The sequence below is a fragment of the Pyxicephalus adspersus genome, chromosome Z (assembly GCF_032062135.1).
Source record: "Pyxicephalus adspersus chromosome Z, UCB_Pads_2.0, whole genome shotgun sequence".
In the NCBI taxonomy this organism is placed as follows: Eukaryota; Metazoa; Chordata; class Amphibia; order Anura; family Pyxicephalidae; genus Pyxicephalus; species Pyxicephalus adspersus.
In genome coordinates this window covers 62,903,703-62,923,353 of record NC_092871.1, presented here as the reverse complement: position 1 = coordinate 62,923,353, position 19,651 = coordinate 62,903,703, and the positions used below count along the sequence as shown (strand labels likewise).

General features: G+C 40.5%; 1 protein-coding gene across 3 annotated transcripts in view; it reads left to right on the top strand.

Annotated features, from left to right (window-relative positions):
- The window catches only part of ODF2 (outer dense fiber of sperm tails 2), a 65,924-nt gene extending 51,203 nt beyond the window's left edge, over window positions 1-14,721 (top strand). The window contains exons 15-19 of one of the 3 annotated variants that reach the window (XM_072431223.1): window positions 4,761-4,919; window positions 10,013-10,116; window positions 11,023-11,185; window positions 11,266-11,391; window positions 13,309-14,721. In XM_072431223.1, coding sequence (XP_072287324.1) covers window positions 4,761-4,919; window positions 10,013-10,116; window positions 11,023-11,134 — 375 coding nt within the window. In that variant the 3' untranslated portion in view covers window positions 11,135-11,185; window positions 11,266-11,391; window positions 13,309-14,721. Of the gene's footprint in view, window positions 1-3,059; window positions 3,745-4,760; window positions 4,920-10,012; window positions 10,117-11,022; window positions 11,186-11,265; window positions 11,392-13,308 lie in introns of those variants that run through there. The other 2 variants (XM_072431224.1, XM_072431225.1) reach the window with 2 other exon arrangements.
- Window positions 14,722-19,651: the final 4,930 nt, after the last annotated feature.

Below are 19,651 nucleotides of genomic sequence, written 5' to 3'. Positions count from 1 at the left end.
TTATTCAAGTTCAATACATAGCCTAAATTGAATAGATAACTACTGCTACCAGCTATACATGACAGATCTGGCAAAACACATAAGTAAACATCCATTAATCAAATATTAGGTATTAGGTAGTAATATTATTAGTGTCTGTACGTTTATCCAAAATGACCTCTGTATACACTTTCTAGAGAATATCTACATTTGAGCTAAAATGTCCATATATCCATACATGAAAAAAGAATAATATTTCCTATATTTATTATATATATTTATGCCCCTTAAAAGGTTATAATATGAACATTGAGTATGAAGCACACAAACTGATGATATTATAGAAACTGTATTTATTCTATTGTATAATCAATATATAACTTTATGTACTGTTCGTAACATAGAACATAACTATGTAGAGTAATCAAATGTATTTATGTGTTGTATTTATTGTATAGACCGTAAAGTCATTCTTGCTTACCCCTGAGAAAGCCAAAACTGGCAAAATGCATCAGGTAAAAAAAGGCTACAAGGGTTCAACATAAACGCTAGCTGGTTGTATATATAGTTTAACATACTCCACCCCATGATTTCACAACGGGCTGGAAGATACACACTTTGATAACTCTGTAATTATGTATAATTTTTTATATAAATACATAATAAATATTCTCTGAAACACTGCCCTAGAAGCCCCGTCTTTTTCTTTCCTCTTCTTTTTATATTTTTATGAGTCTGAGAAGTAAGGGTACTCCGGGCACTAATGTTTGACTATATGTTGTCTTTTACTAGATGGAAAAATATTAATATATTTATTAATAAATATTCAAAACCAGTGACTTAGAGGTGCATTAACAGGCAGTACATTTAAAACATATGTTTTACTCTTTTCTATTTGAGGATTCAGGTGGGTTAGTTAGTCTCTTCCACCTTCACTCTATTGTGGGATCCCTGCTGTGATTTCCTGGGTCTGCACACCTGCATATGCTTATTATAAGGAGTTCCCACGCTCCCCACCGGATTTCAATTTATAATAAAATGTAGATATACTGGCAAGGACCATACGGTTTGTTCTAATTATAGACCCATTTCATTAATTAATGTTGATGCAAAAAAATTTTCTAAATTGATAGCCAATAGGTTATTCCCTTATATGCCCTCATTAATTCATCTGGATCAAACTGGGTTTATATATGGAAGGGAAGCCAGGGACAATACTATTAAGACTATCCTGCTGACCCAATTTGCTAAGTCTACAGGTACTCCTATGTGCCTACTGTCCATAGACGCTGAGAAGGCGCTTGATAGGGTTTGCAGGGAGTTTATGTATTCAGCGTTACGTCAGTTAGGCCTGGGCCCCAGTATGGTCTCTAGAAATGCTGCATTGTATTCCTCACCCAGGGCCCGGGTGCGGGTCAACGGTACCCTTTCTGACTCTTTTCAAATCAAGAACGGTAGGCAGGGGTGTCCTCTTTCCCTATTGCTATACGCCCTAATTAGGGAACATTTGGCTGTGGCCCTGCGTCGCATTCCGGATGTTAAAGGGATCAAGATAGGTGATACCCATTATAAACTCTCCTTATATGCAGATGATCTTTTGCTTTATGTAACATCCCCTCATGTCACATTACCTTTGGTACTGAAGGAATTCGATGAATTCGGATCACTCAGCAATTTTAAGGTAAACTACTCCAAATCCGAACTTCTAAATGTTACCTTAAACCCGACTCAAATGTCTACTATACACAATAACATGTCTTTTCGGATATGTCCTACTAACCTTAAGTATTTAGGTATAATGATACCATAGGACCCCTCTGCTTTGTTCTCACTTAATTATTCCCATGTATATAGTAAAATCCATTCCGACCTTCAGAATTATGACTCCTTGCATCTTTCCTGGTTTGCTCGCATAAATACTCTAAAAATGGATATTGTTCCCAGATTGTTATATATATTTCAAACGGTTCCCATATTTTTACCAACTGCATATCTGCGTAAAATACATATGTTGTTTTTAAAATTCCTATGGAATAAAAAGTGCCCCAGATTGGCATTCGGTATATTGGTTAAATCTAAATGTAGGGGAGGAGTGGGGGCCCCTGATATTGTCTCCTACTAAAGGGCATCGGTTTTGGTGCGCCTGAATGATTGGTTTCACAGCCGGGAGTTGAAGGAATGGGTGCTGCTGGAAGAATTTTTGTCCCCAGTGAGCCTCCGGTCTCTACCATGGGTGGACCGGTCGCTATTGCGGCTGACCTCCCCCATACCTCCACTTACTATGGATTTATTACGTATTTGGGACATCCTTCTTAGATCCGGCAAATTGTCATCGAGACCGGGGCCCATGACACCATTATTCGATAACCCAGCATTCCCGCCGGCAATGAGGGCTGCCAAATTCTTATCTTGGTCCGCCTCCGAACACCGTCACCTAAAGGATATAGTTCATAATGGGCGGGTCCCTTCTTTATCCTCCCTAGACCTTTCATATAGAAGTAAGCTGCTATCCTGGCTTTTATATAGGCAATTAGCGTCTTTTGTAGCTTCCTTTACTGATCCATCCTTACTACACAGAAATTTGATGGAATTTGGGCAGTTGGTTAGCGCACCTGTTCGCCCTCCTCATATTGTCTCAAGGTTATATGTGCTACTCACACAAAATTCTGAGCCTATAGCCCCTATATAGACCAGATATTGGGAGAGGGACTTGGCTGGTCCCATAACTGGAGACGACTGGGAAACATCGTTTACCCTCACACACAAGATGGCATTGACGTTTAAAGCCCAGGAGGTTAACTATAAAATTTTATCTAGATGGTATTATTTTCCTGTGGACCTGCATAGAATCTCCCCCACAAACTCGGATCGCTGTTGGCGATGCCTGTCGCATAGGGGGACAATGCTACATATTTGCTGGGAATGCACAAAGATATCTCGTCTCTGGGACCTAATTATTCAGATATTTAATGACTGTTTTGGTTCTACCGTACCCAACACCCCTAATGTGGCTGTCTTATCAATGATTTCCGGCTCGCCTAAAAGTATTAAAAGAGGTGCCCTACATCATTTTCTTACAGCAGCTAGGGTTCTTATCCCAAGATTATGGAGGCGGCCTGTTGCTCCTTCTATAGCTGAATGGGCAATCCAAACTTGACAAACTCCGCCATATGGAAATGTTGGTGGCGGAAGATGATGACAGAATGGAACAATTTAAAACTATTTGGTCTACTTGGGATTGGTTTAAAGAATCTCCCCGACTCCAAATGTATTTATCTTAATGTTCTTGTTTGTTTGTTGGGCGCTATTTTTGTATCAAGGGTTTTTTTTCTTTTTTTTTTATATTTTCTCCAATCTGGTGTGGTGTACATTCTCTTTCCCCTTCCCTTCTCGACCCTTCCCCCTTGGGCTGCTTTGTTCATTTTATTATTGTTCTTTGTTAAGAGATGTTTACACACATATATATCTATATAGGCTGTTAAGATTGTTAGAGCATTAATTATGTTTCACGCTTCCATGAGCATTTATGTCATTTTCTGTATATTTGTGCTGATTTATCCTATTCTGATTCCTGAAGGCTTTGACAGATTATTACTATGTTTCTCAGAATATATGCTGTATTTAGGATGAGTATTTTATACTCATACAAAACCAATGCTGTTACGGGTTAATAAGATCTTTGTGTTTTATGTTTTAATGTTGCTATGTATGTTTGTTTTACTGTTCTGTGAAAATTCAATAAAGTTGATTGACACAAAAAAAAAATGTTTCTAGAACACCACCATCAGAGTTTATTGCCATTTGAGTGCATATTGGAATTTTCTTTCATCCTCACTACTTGCCCACCATTTGGACAGGAACATTTCCAACAAAATGGAAATGTATAATCAAAAGTACTTATCAGCCATTACTGTAGTGGTAGAATTATTTTATACCTTTACATCACTCTGAGTATATACATTGATATCGAGGGTGTAGAAGTTACTTTTACCAATAATGAAGGAATGCAGTGAGTGGATATCTAAGACCAACCAATTTGTCACTATGCATAATAGTGCCACAATGAGAAATTTTAGACATTATGTCGTGCCATCCTTTCTGGCTGAACTAAAAAAGCTAATATTCACGATGCAGAAAGCTACCACAAACTGACAAGCCCCAAGGCCGGGTCAGTTCATCCTTTGCATTACAGGAGATGGTGTCCTTTGATAAAAAAAAGTGGCAGATTGTAGTGTAGATTTTCTCCAGAGGAATACTTGTGTGGCCAAGGTGTGGATAATATTTCTGAAAAATGGCTGATAATAAGTAAGGGAGGTTCCCACAACATAACTACAAAAAGCTTTAAATAAAGCAATCTGCAATCCTGATCAGTTGTTGCCACTTTGGGTTGATGAACAACCCCAGCACTGTATACATGTCAGATTTTGGCAAGACAAGCACAATCAACTGTGTATGTACAAAGCTTAACTAGGGGGCATTCAGGTGGTTTGTAGTGCCCTATACCTCACAAGCTGGCAGAATGGGTTCAGCAAAATGACTAGGTTTTACTACTTAGATGCTATATAGAAAAATTGGATCACTAACCTGGCATTGCTGTCTGGTAGTGATGTGTTAATCTCAACACTTTGGCAAGTTAAAAGCTCCCAATGAAGTATCTCAGTTGTGTACTTGCCTACCTTTCTTTGCTTTATCTAATACAGATTGGTTGAAGAAATTGAGGTACGCAGTATTTGGCATATTAATAATAGAATTCTATACCCTGGCAATTTTCTTGTCTTTAGATTCATAGGAAGTTTCAGAATCGCTTAGAAGAACTGGAAAAGCTTCCAGAGATGCTGAAGATGACAGAAAAAAAGCTGCAGGAATGCCAAGAGCAGCTGCAGGGCTACGAGCAAAAAAGTTCAGAACTTTCTTCCATCATCTTGGATTTGCATGTTGGGGTAAGGAACTGGAGTTTCAACAACTTTACCACAAAGTTGCTGGATAAATGAGGAAAGTTCTTTGTGCTGTGACCACTCCAATGCAACCATGCTCCACCCAACCAACCTTTACTAAGTTTCTCCTACTTCCTCTGCATAGTCACTTCATAAAGGGAACACATGCTCATACTATGCACAATAAAGTATTACCAATCTAGACATTCAATAAAGTCAATTTCAAATAGGCCTCTAGTAGTAGTTGCAATAAGTTGTTAGAAACTTATTGCAACTACTACCTAATGAAATCCAGCATTAATGGACATGCTGCTACTGAGGTCAGTGAGGGCCTGATTTAGGATTTTTTTTAATGCCTTGTTACAAAAATTTAAAATAGTATTTATCATAGTCTGGAGCATTTTAAAGTTACACTCTGGTAAACCTAAATAAAAAGGACATGCATGAGATGACTTACTCCGTAGTCTGTAAAACACCTAACCTATCAGTACTAAGGACAAACAAGCCAACAATTTTAAGCTGTTGCTAACATAAGTTGCTTGGTGTTTGCTTGAGGAAAAGAAGACAGTATGTGGGTATAATAGAATTATGGTGTCCTTGGAGACTTCGGACCTTCATGCATTTTTCGTAGCTATAGAGTGCAATGCATGTGATCTGGTCTATTCACTATAGAATTTTTAGGCCCGAATGTAAACATTTAAGGCTTTGAGACACAGGAGGGGGCAAAACACCTGAAGTGGTTTCTTAGAAACAGAGCTTGTTCTAGAACTTCTGAGATCTGCCAGGCTATAGGATACAACAGGATTTTAAGAGTCTATAAGATAACACAAATTTAAAGACAATTTAAAGAAAGCCAGTATTGTAGCAGAGAATAATACTCAAGTTTGCAATCTTGGGGAAACCACTGAGGAAGGCTTGTCTGAGGACCTGGCAGAATAAAAGTACTAGACTTTGCAGGTAGACTGGGGGCCAAGCTTTGGGGGCCTTAATGCTGAAGTCAAATGAAAAGAATGTTTCTTGATGTTTAGAGTACAAGACAACTTTGCAGCTGGTCCACAGAAGTGTCATCTGTTAAAGGCTATGTGGATCAAATACTTTTTAAAAGAAAGTTATGCAGTCCAGCATTTAGGTATTTAAGCAACGTATAATCTGACAGTTTTTGGGGACGATGACTTAGAAGGTACTAAGGCTACAGGCAAGTAAAAAACAAAATCTTCTGCAGAGGCCCGCCACTTGTAGCCTCTGTTTAAAGTCAGACAATATCTATGTAATTTAACTCAATTAATCAATGTGACTATAGTAAGTACATCAGCAGAGAGTGTGAAAGACTCCACTACAACATGACAGAATCAAGCGGGACTCCAGGTTGTAGATGTCAGTACCAACAATAGGCATGCTGCATGCTGAGGCAACATACAGACTCCGCGTAAGAGGCACAGTCCTAAAGCTTCCCTAAACTCAGAAATTTCACTTTACACAAAGGGTAGACAAAATTCTGTTCGTTTAGGTTTTATTTAAGTGCAACACCCTAGGCGATTGAGAATGAATGGGAACACAAAGCCTCCCGGGATACCTATGTCACGCATCCCAGGAGGCTCTTGGGTGCCTCTTCTGCGCATGCCCGAGTATCTCGGGTACGAGATGCACCTAGCACCTACGTCACCCAATCTTGCGCCTGTGTCGGGTGATGTAGGAAGAAGAACCAGGAAGCAAAGGAGAAGATGGCGTCACCTGGTGCACCGGCTTGGAGACAGACACTGGGATGACACGGGACTTGATGATAGACACCTGGGGACCGATTGACTGCTCTGCGGGATTGAAGTTAAGTGTGATTTTTATTGTTTTAGGCACTTTGCAGTTTAGTTCTTCTTTAAGTATACAGTTGTTAGGTGAGGGTCTGTGACTGAAGGCCAATGGTGTATGGTAGAAATGAGAATACAGGAAACTGCATCCAATAAACAAACTCTGTGTTGTGTCATACAAAGCTAAGTCTAGGCACCAACAAAAATCGGTATTTAGTTCAACCAGCCTATTTATTCAGCGATTCTTCAGGGACCAGTGACGCTGGATCTGTAGAGTGCTCCAAAGTTATTTTCACCAATTGACTCTGTAAAGTGCCCCATGTGTAGCCTGAAGGTTACTTCCAGGCTCACCTGGCCCCCCAACATCCAGTCCATTGGGGCTGACTTCCAACATAAAGACATTCTTTACAGATAGTTTTTTTAAAGATAAATTAAGGGAAGGTAATTTTAAGTGTGGGGTAACCATTTTACAACATACATAAGATTCTGTTCAGTTTTGCATAGTATTGTATATTAGAGTGAAGGGGCTATTTCATTTACTGGTACCCATCTATAGGCCTGTAGTGTCCCCTGTCAATAAAGCTATAAATAGAGTGGATATGTTATTTTTGTCCAGTACAATACCTTCCCTGTGTGCTGTATGTAAAAACTAGAGCCTTGGATGTACAAGGAGTGCTCTAAAAAAGTTAAAAGAATGCGCTGGTTTTCTTCCACTCCTGGAGCATCTCTGCCCCTATATTTGCTAAGGCTTAGGTGATAGTGGGGGTCTCACGAGTTGCTGTTCCTGTGTAAAATGATCCTTTCAAACACATTATTCAGTTATTCATAAACAAACCACAACAATGTTTATATTAGTTATTTTTTTAAGTCAAAGTATTATTTACCTGAATTATTTACCCCTACAGTACTGAGGTATGTGATCAGTGTGGATGCAAAAAAACAGTTAACAGAGTAACTTATTTATTTATTTATTTACATATAAAAAAAACATGTGCTGAAGAGCCAGCAGGTTGTATGAAATTACTTGTGTATGCACTTGTTACATTGAGGTAATGTCACGGATAACAGGGAGGGGAGGGAAACAGAAAGGTAAATACAAGGGACTAGGCCTCCAATGGCTAGGGAAAAGGGAATGGTCACCCCCTACAGACACCCTAACCTAGCCCTAACTCCTGACAGTATAAATATCCTGATGGTGGGAATACTCATACACGGAAACCTAGGCCCTAGTAGCCCTGAATAGCCCTAGGAGTAGTGACTGGGCTTGAGACTACTGGTTCTTTCCCTGATGAAGGAACCAGTGTCTCCCTGAGGCCTAGTAACAAAAACACCAAAAGTAGTTCAACGTATCTTAATAGCAAATAGAGAAGCAGCAACTCTGGAGAGGACAACACACCAGCTCTTCACATCCCAGAAGTGAATATCAACTGCATAGCATGAAGTGTGAGGCCAGACTAAATGGAGGAGCAGTAATGACCATCAGCTGCAGCTGATACAAGGGGTGTGGTCATTACAAACAACAACACAGGAACAAGTAAAAACAAAGAGACAGTCAGATAACCTCACGTGCAGCTTGTCTCACAGATCTTCTAACTTCAGTCACTGAAGGGACTGTGACAGGTCATGGGTATTCATTTTTTTTAGTGAAAAGTACATATGATGTATGCTAGGATTGACAAAACTCCTGCACCAGAAATAGGCCACTGTTTAGAACCTGTTTAATAATATACAGTAATAAGTCATATGAACAAATAATGGAAGACATTTTATAGGCATCCTTTAGGAGTACATTTTAATTGTAGAAAATGTATTTATGTAAAAATGTTATATTTATTGAAAATCTGACATAGAACAATACAAGAATAAGTAAATAACAATCAATAATGCTCTTTGTTCTACATTATATGGTTCTTCAGCAGCCACTCTACTTGCATAAATATATAATTTTCTTTTTGTCAAATCTAGTCAATATAAGCAAACTGCCAACATCCCGAATTGAAATTCACCCCAAAACTTTTTTTTTTAGTATTTAGGACTTTTAGGGCAGTATATACAAAAACATAATTATATATAAAAACCTTTGATTCACAAAATTGTAAAATATACCACAAAACACACATTTAAAAAAAACATATATGTCATGTTACACATGCATGGTTTGCCTTTCATTATGTGTGTCCCTTCTCTCTTCCCCTAGCTTCTGCTCAGTCTCTTGTCTCCTCCCCTCTTCTTCATTCTGTCATCTACCCTCATCTCAGTTGCATGCTCCTGTTAGAAACATATATCTTTTACAGTCTGTTGCTGCCCCTTGTGAAAATAGCATGTTAACAGCATGTTAATAGCAATTAACTATTGTGAATACACTCCAACAACCTTTCCAAGTTGTCTGTTCATCTGGGTCTCCTGAGCTGTCCCACCTGGGTTGTGTCTTACCTGCCATGGTCCACTTCTTGTGTTGTTTCCTACGCCAGGTCTAAGTTGCACCACTATTTTATGCTTGGTGGTACATACATATTCCATTTAATTATCCTATTTCGTGATGGTTTATTTAAAATAAAACTAATAGTTTGTTTTTTGCATTTTGTTGTAGAGTTGCAATGTCTTTTACTTGTAAATATTGAATCCCTAATGAAGCGAATCTAATCTGCAAAATGCGTTTGATTGTTACAGGTAAAGTAACTAAAGGGTTGCTTACCATACTTGAAACTTTGTTGTATGGTTGAAATCATGTATGTTTTTTTAAAATGTGTGTTTTGTGGTATATTTTAGAATGTGGTAAATTTAGAAAATAAAGGATTATTATATATAAATATGTCTTTGTATATGCCACCCTAAAAGTCCCAAATACTAAAGTTTTTGTGTGAGCCACTCTACTTGTTCAACTGCCAAAATGTGTTTATCGCCAATCTTGAAAGATAATTATATATTATTGATACAGGAAGCAGGAAAATCAACAAGCCATATACCTCATTAAGGTATTTAGTGCCTTGATTTACCTGCCTCCTGTATTGTTAATATCATATTATCATTAAGATTGACCATAAGTACATTTTGGCAGTTGAACAAGTAGAGAGTCTGCTGTGCAATGTTTTTTTTAACTATATTTTATTATAGATGCATTTTCATGTAATATATTGATAATGTACCTATAAAGGAAGCTTAAAAAATTCCTATGGTTTCTGTTTAACCTTCATTTACTTAATAGCATTCTTTGGATTGCTGGGGTTGACATAATCTTTGATATTCAGATTATGTATTATTTTTCGTTACAATAAACAAGTATTTAAATAACTACAGATGGAGCAGCAGGGAGACAAGATGGAGTCAAGGGACCGCTACCAATCTGCAATGGAAGTGAACAAGCATCTATCTTTCAAACTGGAAGAGCTGGAGAGGTATAGGTGACATGATATGATTTCTAAAAATGTATGACTACTGATAAAATTTAAAGTATCATTTAAAGTAGGCCTGGACGTGTAAAAAATTAACTTCTTTCTGTATTGACTTCAGTTCTACAGGGCAATGAATAAATGCAATAAATATATGTATTTTTAGCTTAGCTTTTTTGCTGCTAAACTAAAAAAAATATATATATTGCATTTATTGCTTGCCCTATAGGACTGGAGTAAATACAGAAAGCTGTTTATTTTATACTGATTTACATATATACGACATGCAATTTTTTTTTTAATAACTGCTGAATGAATTGCAGTTCTGCTTAGGCAATGTTGTGATGCAGCTATCCCTAGCAGACAGCACTGCCAGATCCTAGACCCCTCTTTTTGGATTCCCTTCAAATAAACAAAGCAAACTTATCTAGGGCCACTTTGGCCTGTAAATGGGCAAAAATGGGGTCAAAATAAATTGTTAGTACCTTTTTTCCCCCTTATAAAACAATTTTGAAGAGCTGGAGAGGTACAGATGTTTTAGGCCGATGCTACACTAATGATCCTGTTGGCAGGACGAGTAAGACATCGTTAGTTTGTATCCAGTGCATTTGTAACAGCAAGTATTTGAGCAATCATCATGCACATTCTAGCAATCTTGTCAGTGGCAAATTAGCATTCTAAACAATATACCTAGTGTGACATGAATGACTACAAAGAAGTCAGTGTACCACTTCAGTGAAGCTGTGCCCTTCCCAACTTATTCTAAGTTAAGCTGTGCCCTTCCCCACTTATTCTAAGTGAAGCTGTGGCCTTCCCCACTTATTCTAAGTGAAGCTGTGCCCTTCCCCACGTTTTTTCCCCACCTATTCTAGAACCCTGTTTTCTTATTTGGTCATGCATTGGCTTTGTATTTATCAGGAGAATGGAGGATTCTGGAACACAGAACCGAGAGCTTCTGCAAATTGTGTCAAAAAAGGAAGAGGCAATCCACCAGAATCAGTTAAGACTGGAGGAAAAGTCGCAGGAGTAAGCTTCCCTATCACGCCAGCTGGGGGCGGCCATTGAAGAATCTCGAAGACAGGCAAGTCATCTCTGTGCATTTCATCTGTATCTGTGCAAGACTCTAGCAGATATTATAATTCGTGTTTGAAACTATCACAGGTGGAACAGACCAAGGAGCGAGCTGCATCCAAAGAGAGGGCGACACAATCAAAAATACTTGAGTTGGAGACAAAACTGAGCAGGACAAAGACTGAACTCAACCAGTTTCGACGCAGCAAAGATGATGTAAGTTACCATGTGAATGTCTTTATTCCTTTTAAATTTCATTGATAAGCATTGTTTGCATGTAATCACAAAATTACAATGTGGTTTTAGAACAAAAATAATTTTATACCTTCCTTCATCCATTGGGAAAAAAAAAGAAAAGTAGCCTGTAATATGTTTTTTACTTACAAATGACAGCTCTAGGGTTTGGTGAATGGCCACTCAGACACCCAGTGCTGTCACATGGGGGAAAGAATGAGAGTCCGACACCTTGCAGCTTGGAGCTAACACGGGTCTTTCTTTCTGTGCTCCCAGTGGTCTAAAATAGCATAGGCAGAACAAAGGAAAGGGGAGTATAAGCAGCTTGTGGGGCTGGCAATATAGTTAACCTCTTGTTTCGTGCTGTATTAGTAAAGCTTAGGTTCACTTTAAAGCCAAACTTTTAGTTTAAATCACTTAAATTTGCATTATAGCAAAACGTGTTAATCCCACAGCCTGTTTTCTTTACAATCTGTCTAGAAACGCCTGTCCTCCAACAGCACGTGAAAGATAAGGACTATTGTTCTATTATGTAGAGATCCAACACAACCCCTGCTAAGTCAGACCTATAACTTTGCAATTAGCAAAGTTTAGATTTCTTGCTGTTTCAGGGAATGATAGAGACAGACAGGCTTTTATAGGTGATGTAGTGTTTGTGTTTATTTTTTGTAAACAGTTAATAAAGTGGTCCTAAAACTAACAAAGTTCAACTCTTTTAAACCAAAAAGGTACTATAATAGAGTGTGAATACAAGTGACAATAAAATTGTTATGCCAACATATACTAGTTTTACAAATTTATAGTTTTTTCTATTTTGCTGGTCAGAAAGATATCTCAAAGTACCCAACATGTTTCACCTTTTGGCTTCCTCAGGGGACAGTTAAGATCAATGATGCCAGATCACAATGTACAATATTATGTAAGGGACAGCTGAGTCATTGAATCCCTGGAAGATTGATAATTCTATTGATATTTACATTTCTTGCTCATTGTAGAATTCTTACCCTGAATATGCACCTGGACCTCTGCAGAAATGTCACTACTTGCACAGACAGAGCAAGGGTCCTCCTCTGAACCAGTGGCATTTTTGGTGTAGGAAGTGAAGGGAAATCTATCTGCTAAAAAAAAAAACTGATAGGGGGTTTGTCTCTTCCCTATTCTATACAAAACATGTAACAAAACATGTTTTGGATAAACATAAATTTTAAAACTGAACTTTTCTCACCTAACCTTCAGGCATCAAATTATTCCTCGGGGTTCAGAAGCTTTGGCGATCTTGAATGGCTGTGGTAGCATAAATGGACTTCTCACACATACACAGAAGTTCTATTATCTCAGTATATGCTAAAATTGGTATATAGCAGGGGTCTGCAACCTGCGGCTCTACGTTAGAAGCTGGAGGCTTCTAGGGGCATAGTTCAGTGTTTAATTTATTTCAAAGTAGGCCTACACATGCACACTTGTTGTGGTAACAGGTAAAATTAAAAAAATATTAAAACTTTTAAAAGTTTATAAACTGTGTTGTTTTGCGGCTCCAGACTATTTTTCTTTAGTGGTAGAGGAGGCAAAATGGCTTTTTTGATAGTAAAGGTTGCTGACCCCTGGTATATAGTGTTGGTGTAGTAATTAGTGTATATTAGGAAGAATTGCAATTGGAGAGGTGAAAGTACTTTAGCACCAGTGGTTCTCCTCCACTGTGAAAAGTATGCCCAGGTGACTTGACATGCAGTTTTAGTTTACAAAGTAGAGCATTACATTTTGTAAACCTATTAGGTTTTATTTACACAGTAAATGTGTTACATCTACCCCAAAATGTCTGAATTTCTTAATGGTTGACTAACACTGTCATGTCATTTTTTTTTTTTTTTTTTTTTTTTTTTTTGGCACGTCTTATTGTAGGCAGAGTGCCGTTTTCAGAGTCGCCTCCAAGATCTAAAAGACAGGCTGGAGCAGTCAGAAAGCACCAATCTCAGTATGCAAAACTATGTCCAGTTCCTCAAATCCTCCTATACCAATGTTTTTGGTGAAGCTGCATTGTCTAGTTTTCAAATCTGACCTCACACTTCACTGAGATAAGATACTGTGCCTGATGTATAGAAGAAAGATGTAATCTGGAAACCATAAAGGTCATCATAGATTGATATAATTGTGCATTGGTCAAAGCAATTGCGGATCATACAGGCCTCAAGCATCATATTTACTGCAAAAAAACCTTTGTGTCAAGTGCAAAGTCAAAGTGGTGCTTTTTTGTCCTACATTTTTGATAAACTAATGCAATAACAAAATTTAATACATTTGACTCTGCAAATATGTGGACCAGTCTATATTAAAAAAAAGATGCTGGAGGCAGTATTTAAGCTTTGAAATAAATATGAGAACTATAATATAATAGCTAAAAATGTAAATATAATATATTTACTATGTTATCTATATACTGAATAAAATGGGTACATGTCATTTTAATACACAGTTTTTGGATATGACTTGCCCTCAACCTCATACGATACAATGTACAGTGGCACTCAGTGGCAGCACCAGAAATTATTTATTCCCTATATACTGTAAATGTACTGACCCCCTGTGCCTATTTGAGATGCTGCAGAATAATGACTCAAGTATACTACTAGTCATTTTCCAGCAGCAGGCTGGGGTGTTTTTACAAAATTAGCTGCTGCAGTGGAGATCATGGGTGTGCCTGAATCACAATAGCTGAGGAGGAGAATCTTAAATCCTTTGACAATAAAATGTGTATTTAAACTGGGTTTTCTGTTGCTTGCCTAGTGTTCGGCTTTATGGTGTATTTATAGTCAAAACAATTTTTTTTTCCAGTTTCGCTTAGTTTAGAGGTAAACCTCTGTGTGTTATAACTAGAAGATTCAAACCATTTGGGATTTTTAGATTTTGGGTTTCACATCACACCACTCTGTTCCTGTGACAATGGTCACCAACACATACTGTATAAAGAAAAGTTAATCTTCCTATCTTGTCAGACAGCGGAAAAACAAAACAGTGGTTCTAACCCTTACCTTCTTTATATAAAACTGGCTATACATTAATTTTATCAAATTTCTTTTATCTTCCATTTTGTTAAAAATCTTTATTGATCAAATGGTAATTGATATATACATGCACAAATGAATTTTTAAGTTTAAGTTTTTGTTCAATTATTTGTTCAAATATCGTCCAATTATAATTCCATACTTGCTAAACCTTGTGTTTTTGTGTATTTCCTTCAGATCTGTGATCAGTGTGCAACTTTGCCTTTTTGTAGGTGCCACTGTAATAAAGACCAATGATTGGTGTTCTGTTAAATTGTGCAGGTTGATTGGTCTCATATTCACCTCTCCTGTAGCTGATGTTACTACTGCTTTTAATAACTGGGTTTCCAGGCATTTTGGGACACTCAAAGGACACACTAAGTATTTTATGATAATTTGTAGATATTAATATTTTCTGTGCTCAGGGTAGATCTTTAACCAGTACTGTGTAGAGCACGATATCATGACTGTAGAGGCCTGAAAACATCCCAGGCAGAATACCTGTTGTAAAAGCTTAAAACTATTGTATTCTTAACTTACTTCCCTGAAATAATGCTACCGAATTTGCAGCCTCAGATTTTACCTATTGCCTTGACTTCTATCCAATTCCATCCTAAACACCATTAGCTGTTTGCAGTCTGAAAGCAGAGCAGTATATAGACTGGGATCCAGATATTCCTCATCCTCCCCATGTATACAGGATTTGGGTTTAAACATTTCAAATGCCTGCACCTTAGCAGTATTTTTAGTTTAGAGTGGCTTTTAAAAGTTTCAATTATTGCTGTACACCAAGGTGCTATAGCTTTTCTTTAAACCAGTAGGTCCTACAAGAATGGCTGAACCAAGGTCACACTCTGGCAACATAGCAGACCCTGTGCCCTCACCTGTCCTCAACTTGCCTCTGTCCTTTGCTGGTCCCTCAGCCAGTATTGTATGCTGTGGGCTCAGTTCCACTATACAGCAAGCTTGTAGAGGAGAGTCCGCAGCCACTGCCCAGCCAAGGTCTGGAGGAGACATTCGCCGCTTTCTCTGCTAGGCAGGTAAGTAGTGATGAGTAGAGTGGCGTGGGAGGTGGTGTTGCGAGGCTCCTGACCCAGAGACTGTTGAGGAGGACATCAGTGACGTGCATACACTACTCTATGATGATGAAGCCGATCGGACTTGGGAGCCAGGCGAAGAAGGTGCTTCATCATCATCAGGGGAAGAGGGTGGCAGCTTGCCTGTGAGGCAGCATCTGAGCCAGCAAGGTGGTAACATGGCTAGTAATCAGCAGGGTGGCAGCAGTGGGAGGTCGGGAGCCAAACGTGCCCGGGGTAGACCACATGCTTCACAGCAGCCTACCCACCCCGGAAGTAGTGGAGCAGGGGTTCACGGAGGCAGGGGCGGTAGCAGTCAGTTAGTGCGGAGTGTTGGGGGGAAAATCACCTACTTGGCGGTGTGGCAGTTTTTTGTTAAGCTGCCAGAAGAGGTTAACATGGCCATATGTAGAATATGTGGGCAGAAGGTGAAGCTTGGCCAGAGTGCCAATGTTGGCACCACGGCCCTGCGTCAACATATGCAGCGTCACCATAAAGTGGCCTGGGAGACCTGTGGCTCCGATGTGGTGGTCAAGCCTGCCGCAGCAACCGCTGAGTGGCATGCACCGGCTTTCAGGCCGTCAAGGCTCCACCACCTCAGCCGAAGGGAGCTGTATGTAATTTCCATCCTCTGCTGGTCCAGATGATCCTGCTCCTCCTACTCCTCGTCAGTCATTCCATCAGCAATCGATCACCGAAGAGCAGGTGGTGTCAGGAAATATACCACAGGGATAACTGGTCACAGAGTGGCACAATGGCAGAGTCTGGAGGTGGCGGCAGCATCAGGAGGCCACAGAGTGGCACAATGACAGAGTCTGGAGGTGGCAGCAGCATCAGGATATTAGGAATGAATACAGACCATGAAAGTGGGGCCTCTTAATCCTTCCTACTTTTGGGTTAGAAGCAGGAGGTGTCAGAAAATTTACCACAGGGATAACTGGCCACAGATTGGCACAATGGCAGAGTCTGGAGGTGGCGGTAGCATCAGGAGGCCACAGAGTGGCACAATGACAGAGTCTGGAGGTGGCGGCAGCATCAGGAGGCTAAAGAGTGGCACAATCACAGAGTCTGGAGGTGGCAGCAGCATCAAGATTTTAAGAATAAATACAGACTGTGAAAGTGGGGCCTCCTGCTCCTTCCTACTTTTGGGTTAGGAGCAGGAGGTGTCAGAAAAATTACCACAGGGATAACTGGCCACAGAGTGGCACAATGACAGAGTCTGGAGGTGGCGGCAGCATCAGGAGGATACCACAGAGTGGCAAGGTGACATAGTGTGGAGATGGCAGCAGCAGCATCAGGAGGATACCACAGAGTGGCAAGGTGACATAGTGTAGAGATGGCAGCAGCAGCATCAGGAGACCACAAAGTGACCCGGTGACAGAGTGGGGCGGTGGGTGGCAACACCAGTACCTGCTGACGAAGATAGGTGAAATAAGGGAGCACTTGGCATCTGATGTGTGGCATCAGGCCGGGACTTGACTCTGAGAGGCTCTTGCTTCTGGCTCCAAGCGCCCAGCGCACACTGGGTGCAACACACTCTGAGGACAGTGACAGGTGGGGAGTTTGACTGGGGCGTTACACCTGTTAAACGGTAAGGCAGCTGTCCTAAGGCAAGCTCAGGGAGGACAGAAACCTCCCGTGGAGCAGAAGGGCAAAAGCTCGCTTGATCTTGAATGTCAGTCTGAATACAGACAGTGAAAGTGGGGCCTCTTAATCCTTCCTACTTTTGGGTTAGGAGCAGGAGGTGTCAGAAAATTTAGAATCTGGAGGTGGCGGCAGCAGCAGCATCAGGAGGAGGCCACAGAGTGGCACAATGACAGAGTCTGGAGGTGGCAGCAGAATCAGAAGGCCACAGAGTGGCACAATGACAGAGTGTGGAGATGGTGGCAGCATGAGTAGACCACAGAATGGCACAATGCCACAGAGTGGCACAAGGACATAGTGCAGAGGTGGTGGCAGCATCAGGAGGCCACAGCGTGGCACAAGGACAGAGTATGGAGATGGTGGCAGCATCAGGAGGCCACAGAGTGGCACAATGACATAGTGTGGAGGTGGCAGGAGCCTCAGGAGGCCACAGAGAGGCACAATGACATAAAGTGGAGGTGGCGCCAGCATCAGGAGGCCACAGAGTGGCACAAAGACAGAGTCTGGAGGTGGCAGCAGCATCAGTAGGCCACAGAGTGGCACAAGGACATAGCGTGGAGGTGGTGGCAGCATCAGGAGGCCACAGAGTGGCACATGACAGAATCAGGAGCTGGCGGCAGCATCAAGAGGCCACAGAGTGGCACAAGGACATAGCGTGGAGGTGGCGGCAGCATCAGGAGGCTACAGAGTGGCACATTGACAGAGTCTGGAGGAGGCGGCAGCATCAGTAGGGCACAGAGTGGCACAAGGACATAGTGTGGAGGTGGCGGCAGCATCAGGAAGCCACAGAGTGGCACAATGACAGAGTCTGGAGGTGGCGGCAGAATCAGTAGGCCACAGAGTGGCAAAAGGACATAGTGTGGAGGTGGCGGCAGCATCAGGAGGCCACAGAGTGGCACAATGACAGAGTCATTTTGTAGTCATTCTACAAAAAGGAGCCGATTTAATTTTTCCTTTTTTTTATAACACCTTTTTAATTGTGTAAATGCTTTTTAAATGTTGTTTATTGCCAGATGTACAGTGGGCCAATTGGAATACCTACCCCTGGAGAGTAGCAAGAAAACAAAGTCTCCTTATCTGGTATTAAGTATTCTATATTATTTTAAAGGAAACAACTTCACAATCACAGGTTGCCCATCACTGGCCTAGAATGTGGACACTAAAATAAATATAGGGGCGTAGCAATAAGCTTTAGGCCATGTAATAATATATATATGTAATTTGTTATTTTCTGCTCTCATTGATGAAATTTACCATTTTAAATGCCAATAGTAAGCATTATAGCTTAATTGTGCCTTATGAGTTTATCTGAACATAATACCTGAATTTTGTAATCACTTTTTCTTTTTCATCGGTCTTGCTGCTCAAGATGCTGTACCCCTTCTCTTTTCACTTCTGCTTCACATCAGATTAAGACACAGCTTGCCAGTTGCTCTGTGGCTTTCAAGGATGGTTTGATTAATCATCTAGGTGTATAAAGTAAAAACAATGGGGTAACATGACACAACCTACAAAATCAATCATAAACTAGAATAACTTAAATGGTATGTAGTGGACTAGCTAACTTCTATAGATCTGAAGACTGACTTATGCCAGTTAGGAGTTAACCTATCTGCTGAGGATGGGGGAAGTTGTCAGTCCAAGCAGGGCGAGTCAAGGGGGCTTGTTGGCAGAGGAAGTCAGGTTGGAAGAAGGCAGTGTGTTTTTTTGGGTTAGAAGATCAAAAACAGACCAATCAGGTAGGGGTGTGCGGTTTGTGTTAAAGGCTGTTCCAGACTTTAGGGCCTGCCTGGTACAAGCTGCGGGTGAGTATTTGGGGGTTCGTCCCAAACAGGAAAGACCGTTTTTTGTGCATGCATATGGTTCATTTGTGTCTCCCTTTCAATTTGTGGCGGTGTACAGTGGCTTCTGGGAGGAATGGGGGTGAGTATTCTTTGCATTCATCTCGTATTGGGGCTGCGACAGAAGCGACGGAGTGTCTTTTTTGGATCGTAGGACACTCTTTTGTGTACTGGGGCACCAGAGAGGCAGATATTAGGTCAAATGGAAGGCAGTTGGGTGTCTCCAAGGAGACAGCGCAAGTCCGTTGGATAGGCATCCCGGTTATGCAGTGGAGCCGTGTGGTGCCTTAGATCAGCAGATTTGCTCGTCTGGATAGGCCTCCTGATGTTGTTTTAATTCATGGTGGGGGAAATGATATTGGGGCTCATGCTCGTGAACTTATTCACAACATAAAATTTGATTTTTTAAGGCTGCTTAGTTTGTTCCCGACCACACTGTTTTTGTGGTCCGATATAGTGGCAAGAAGGGTCTGTTGTAATGGGAGGTCTGAAGATAAACTAAATAAAGCTTGCATAAAGGTTAATAAGGAGGTGGGGAGGTTCGTGACCAGGATTGGGGGTCTGGTGGTGAGACACAAGAACTTAGAAAAGGAACCGCACTTGTTTCTCAGGGGTGACGGGGTTCACCTTAATTCTGTTGGGA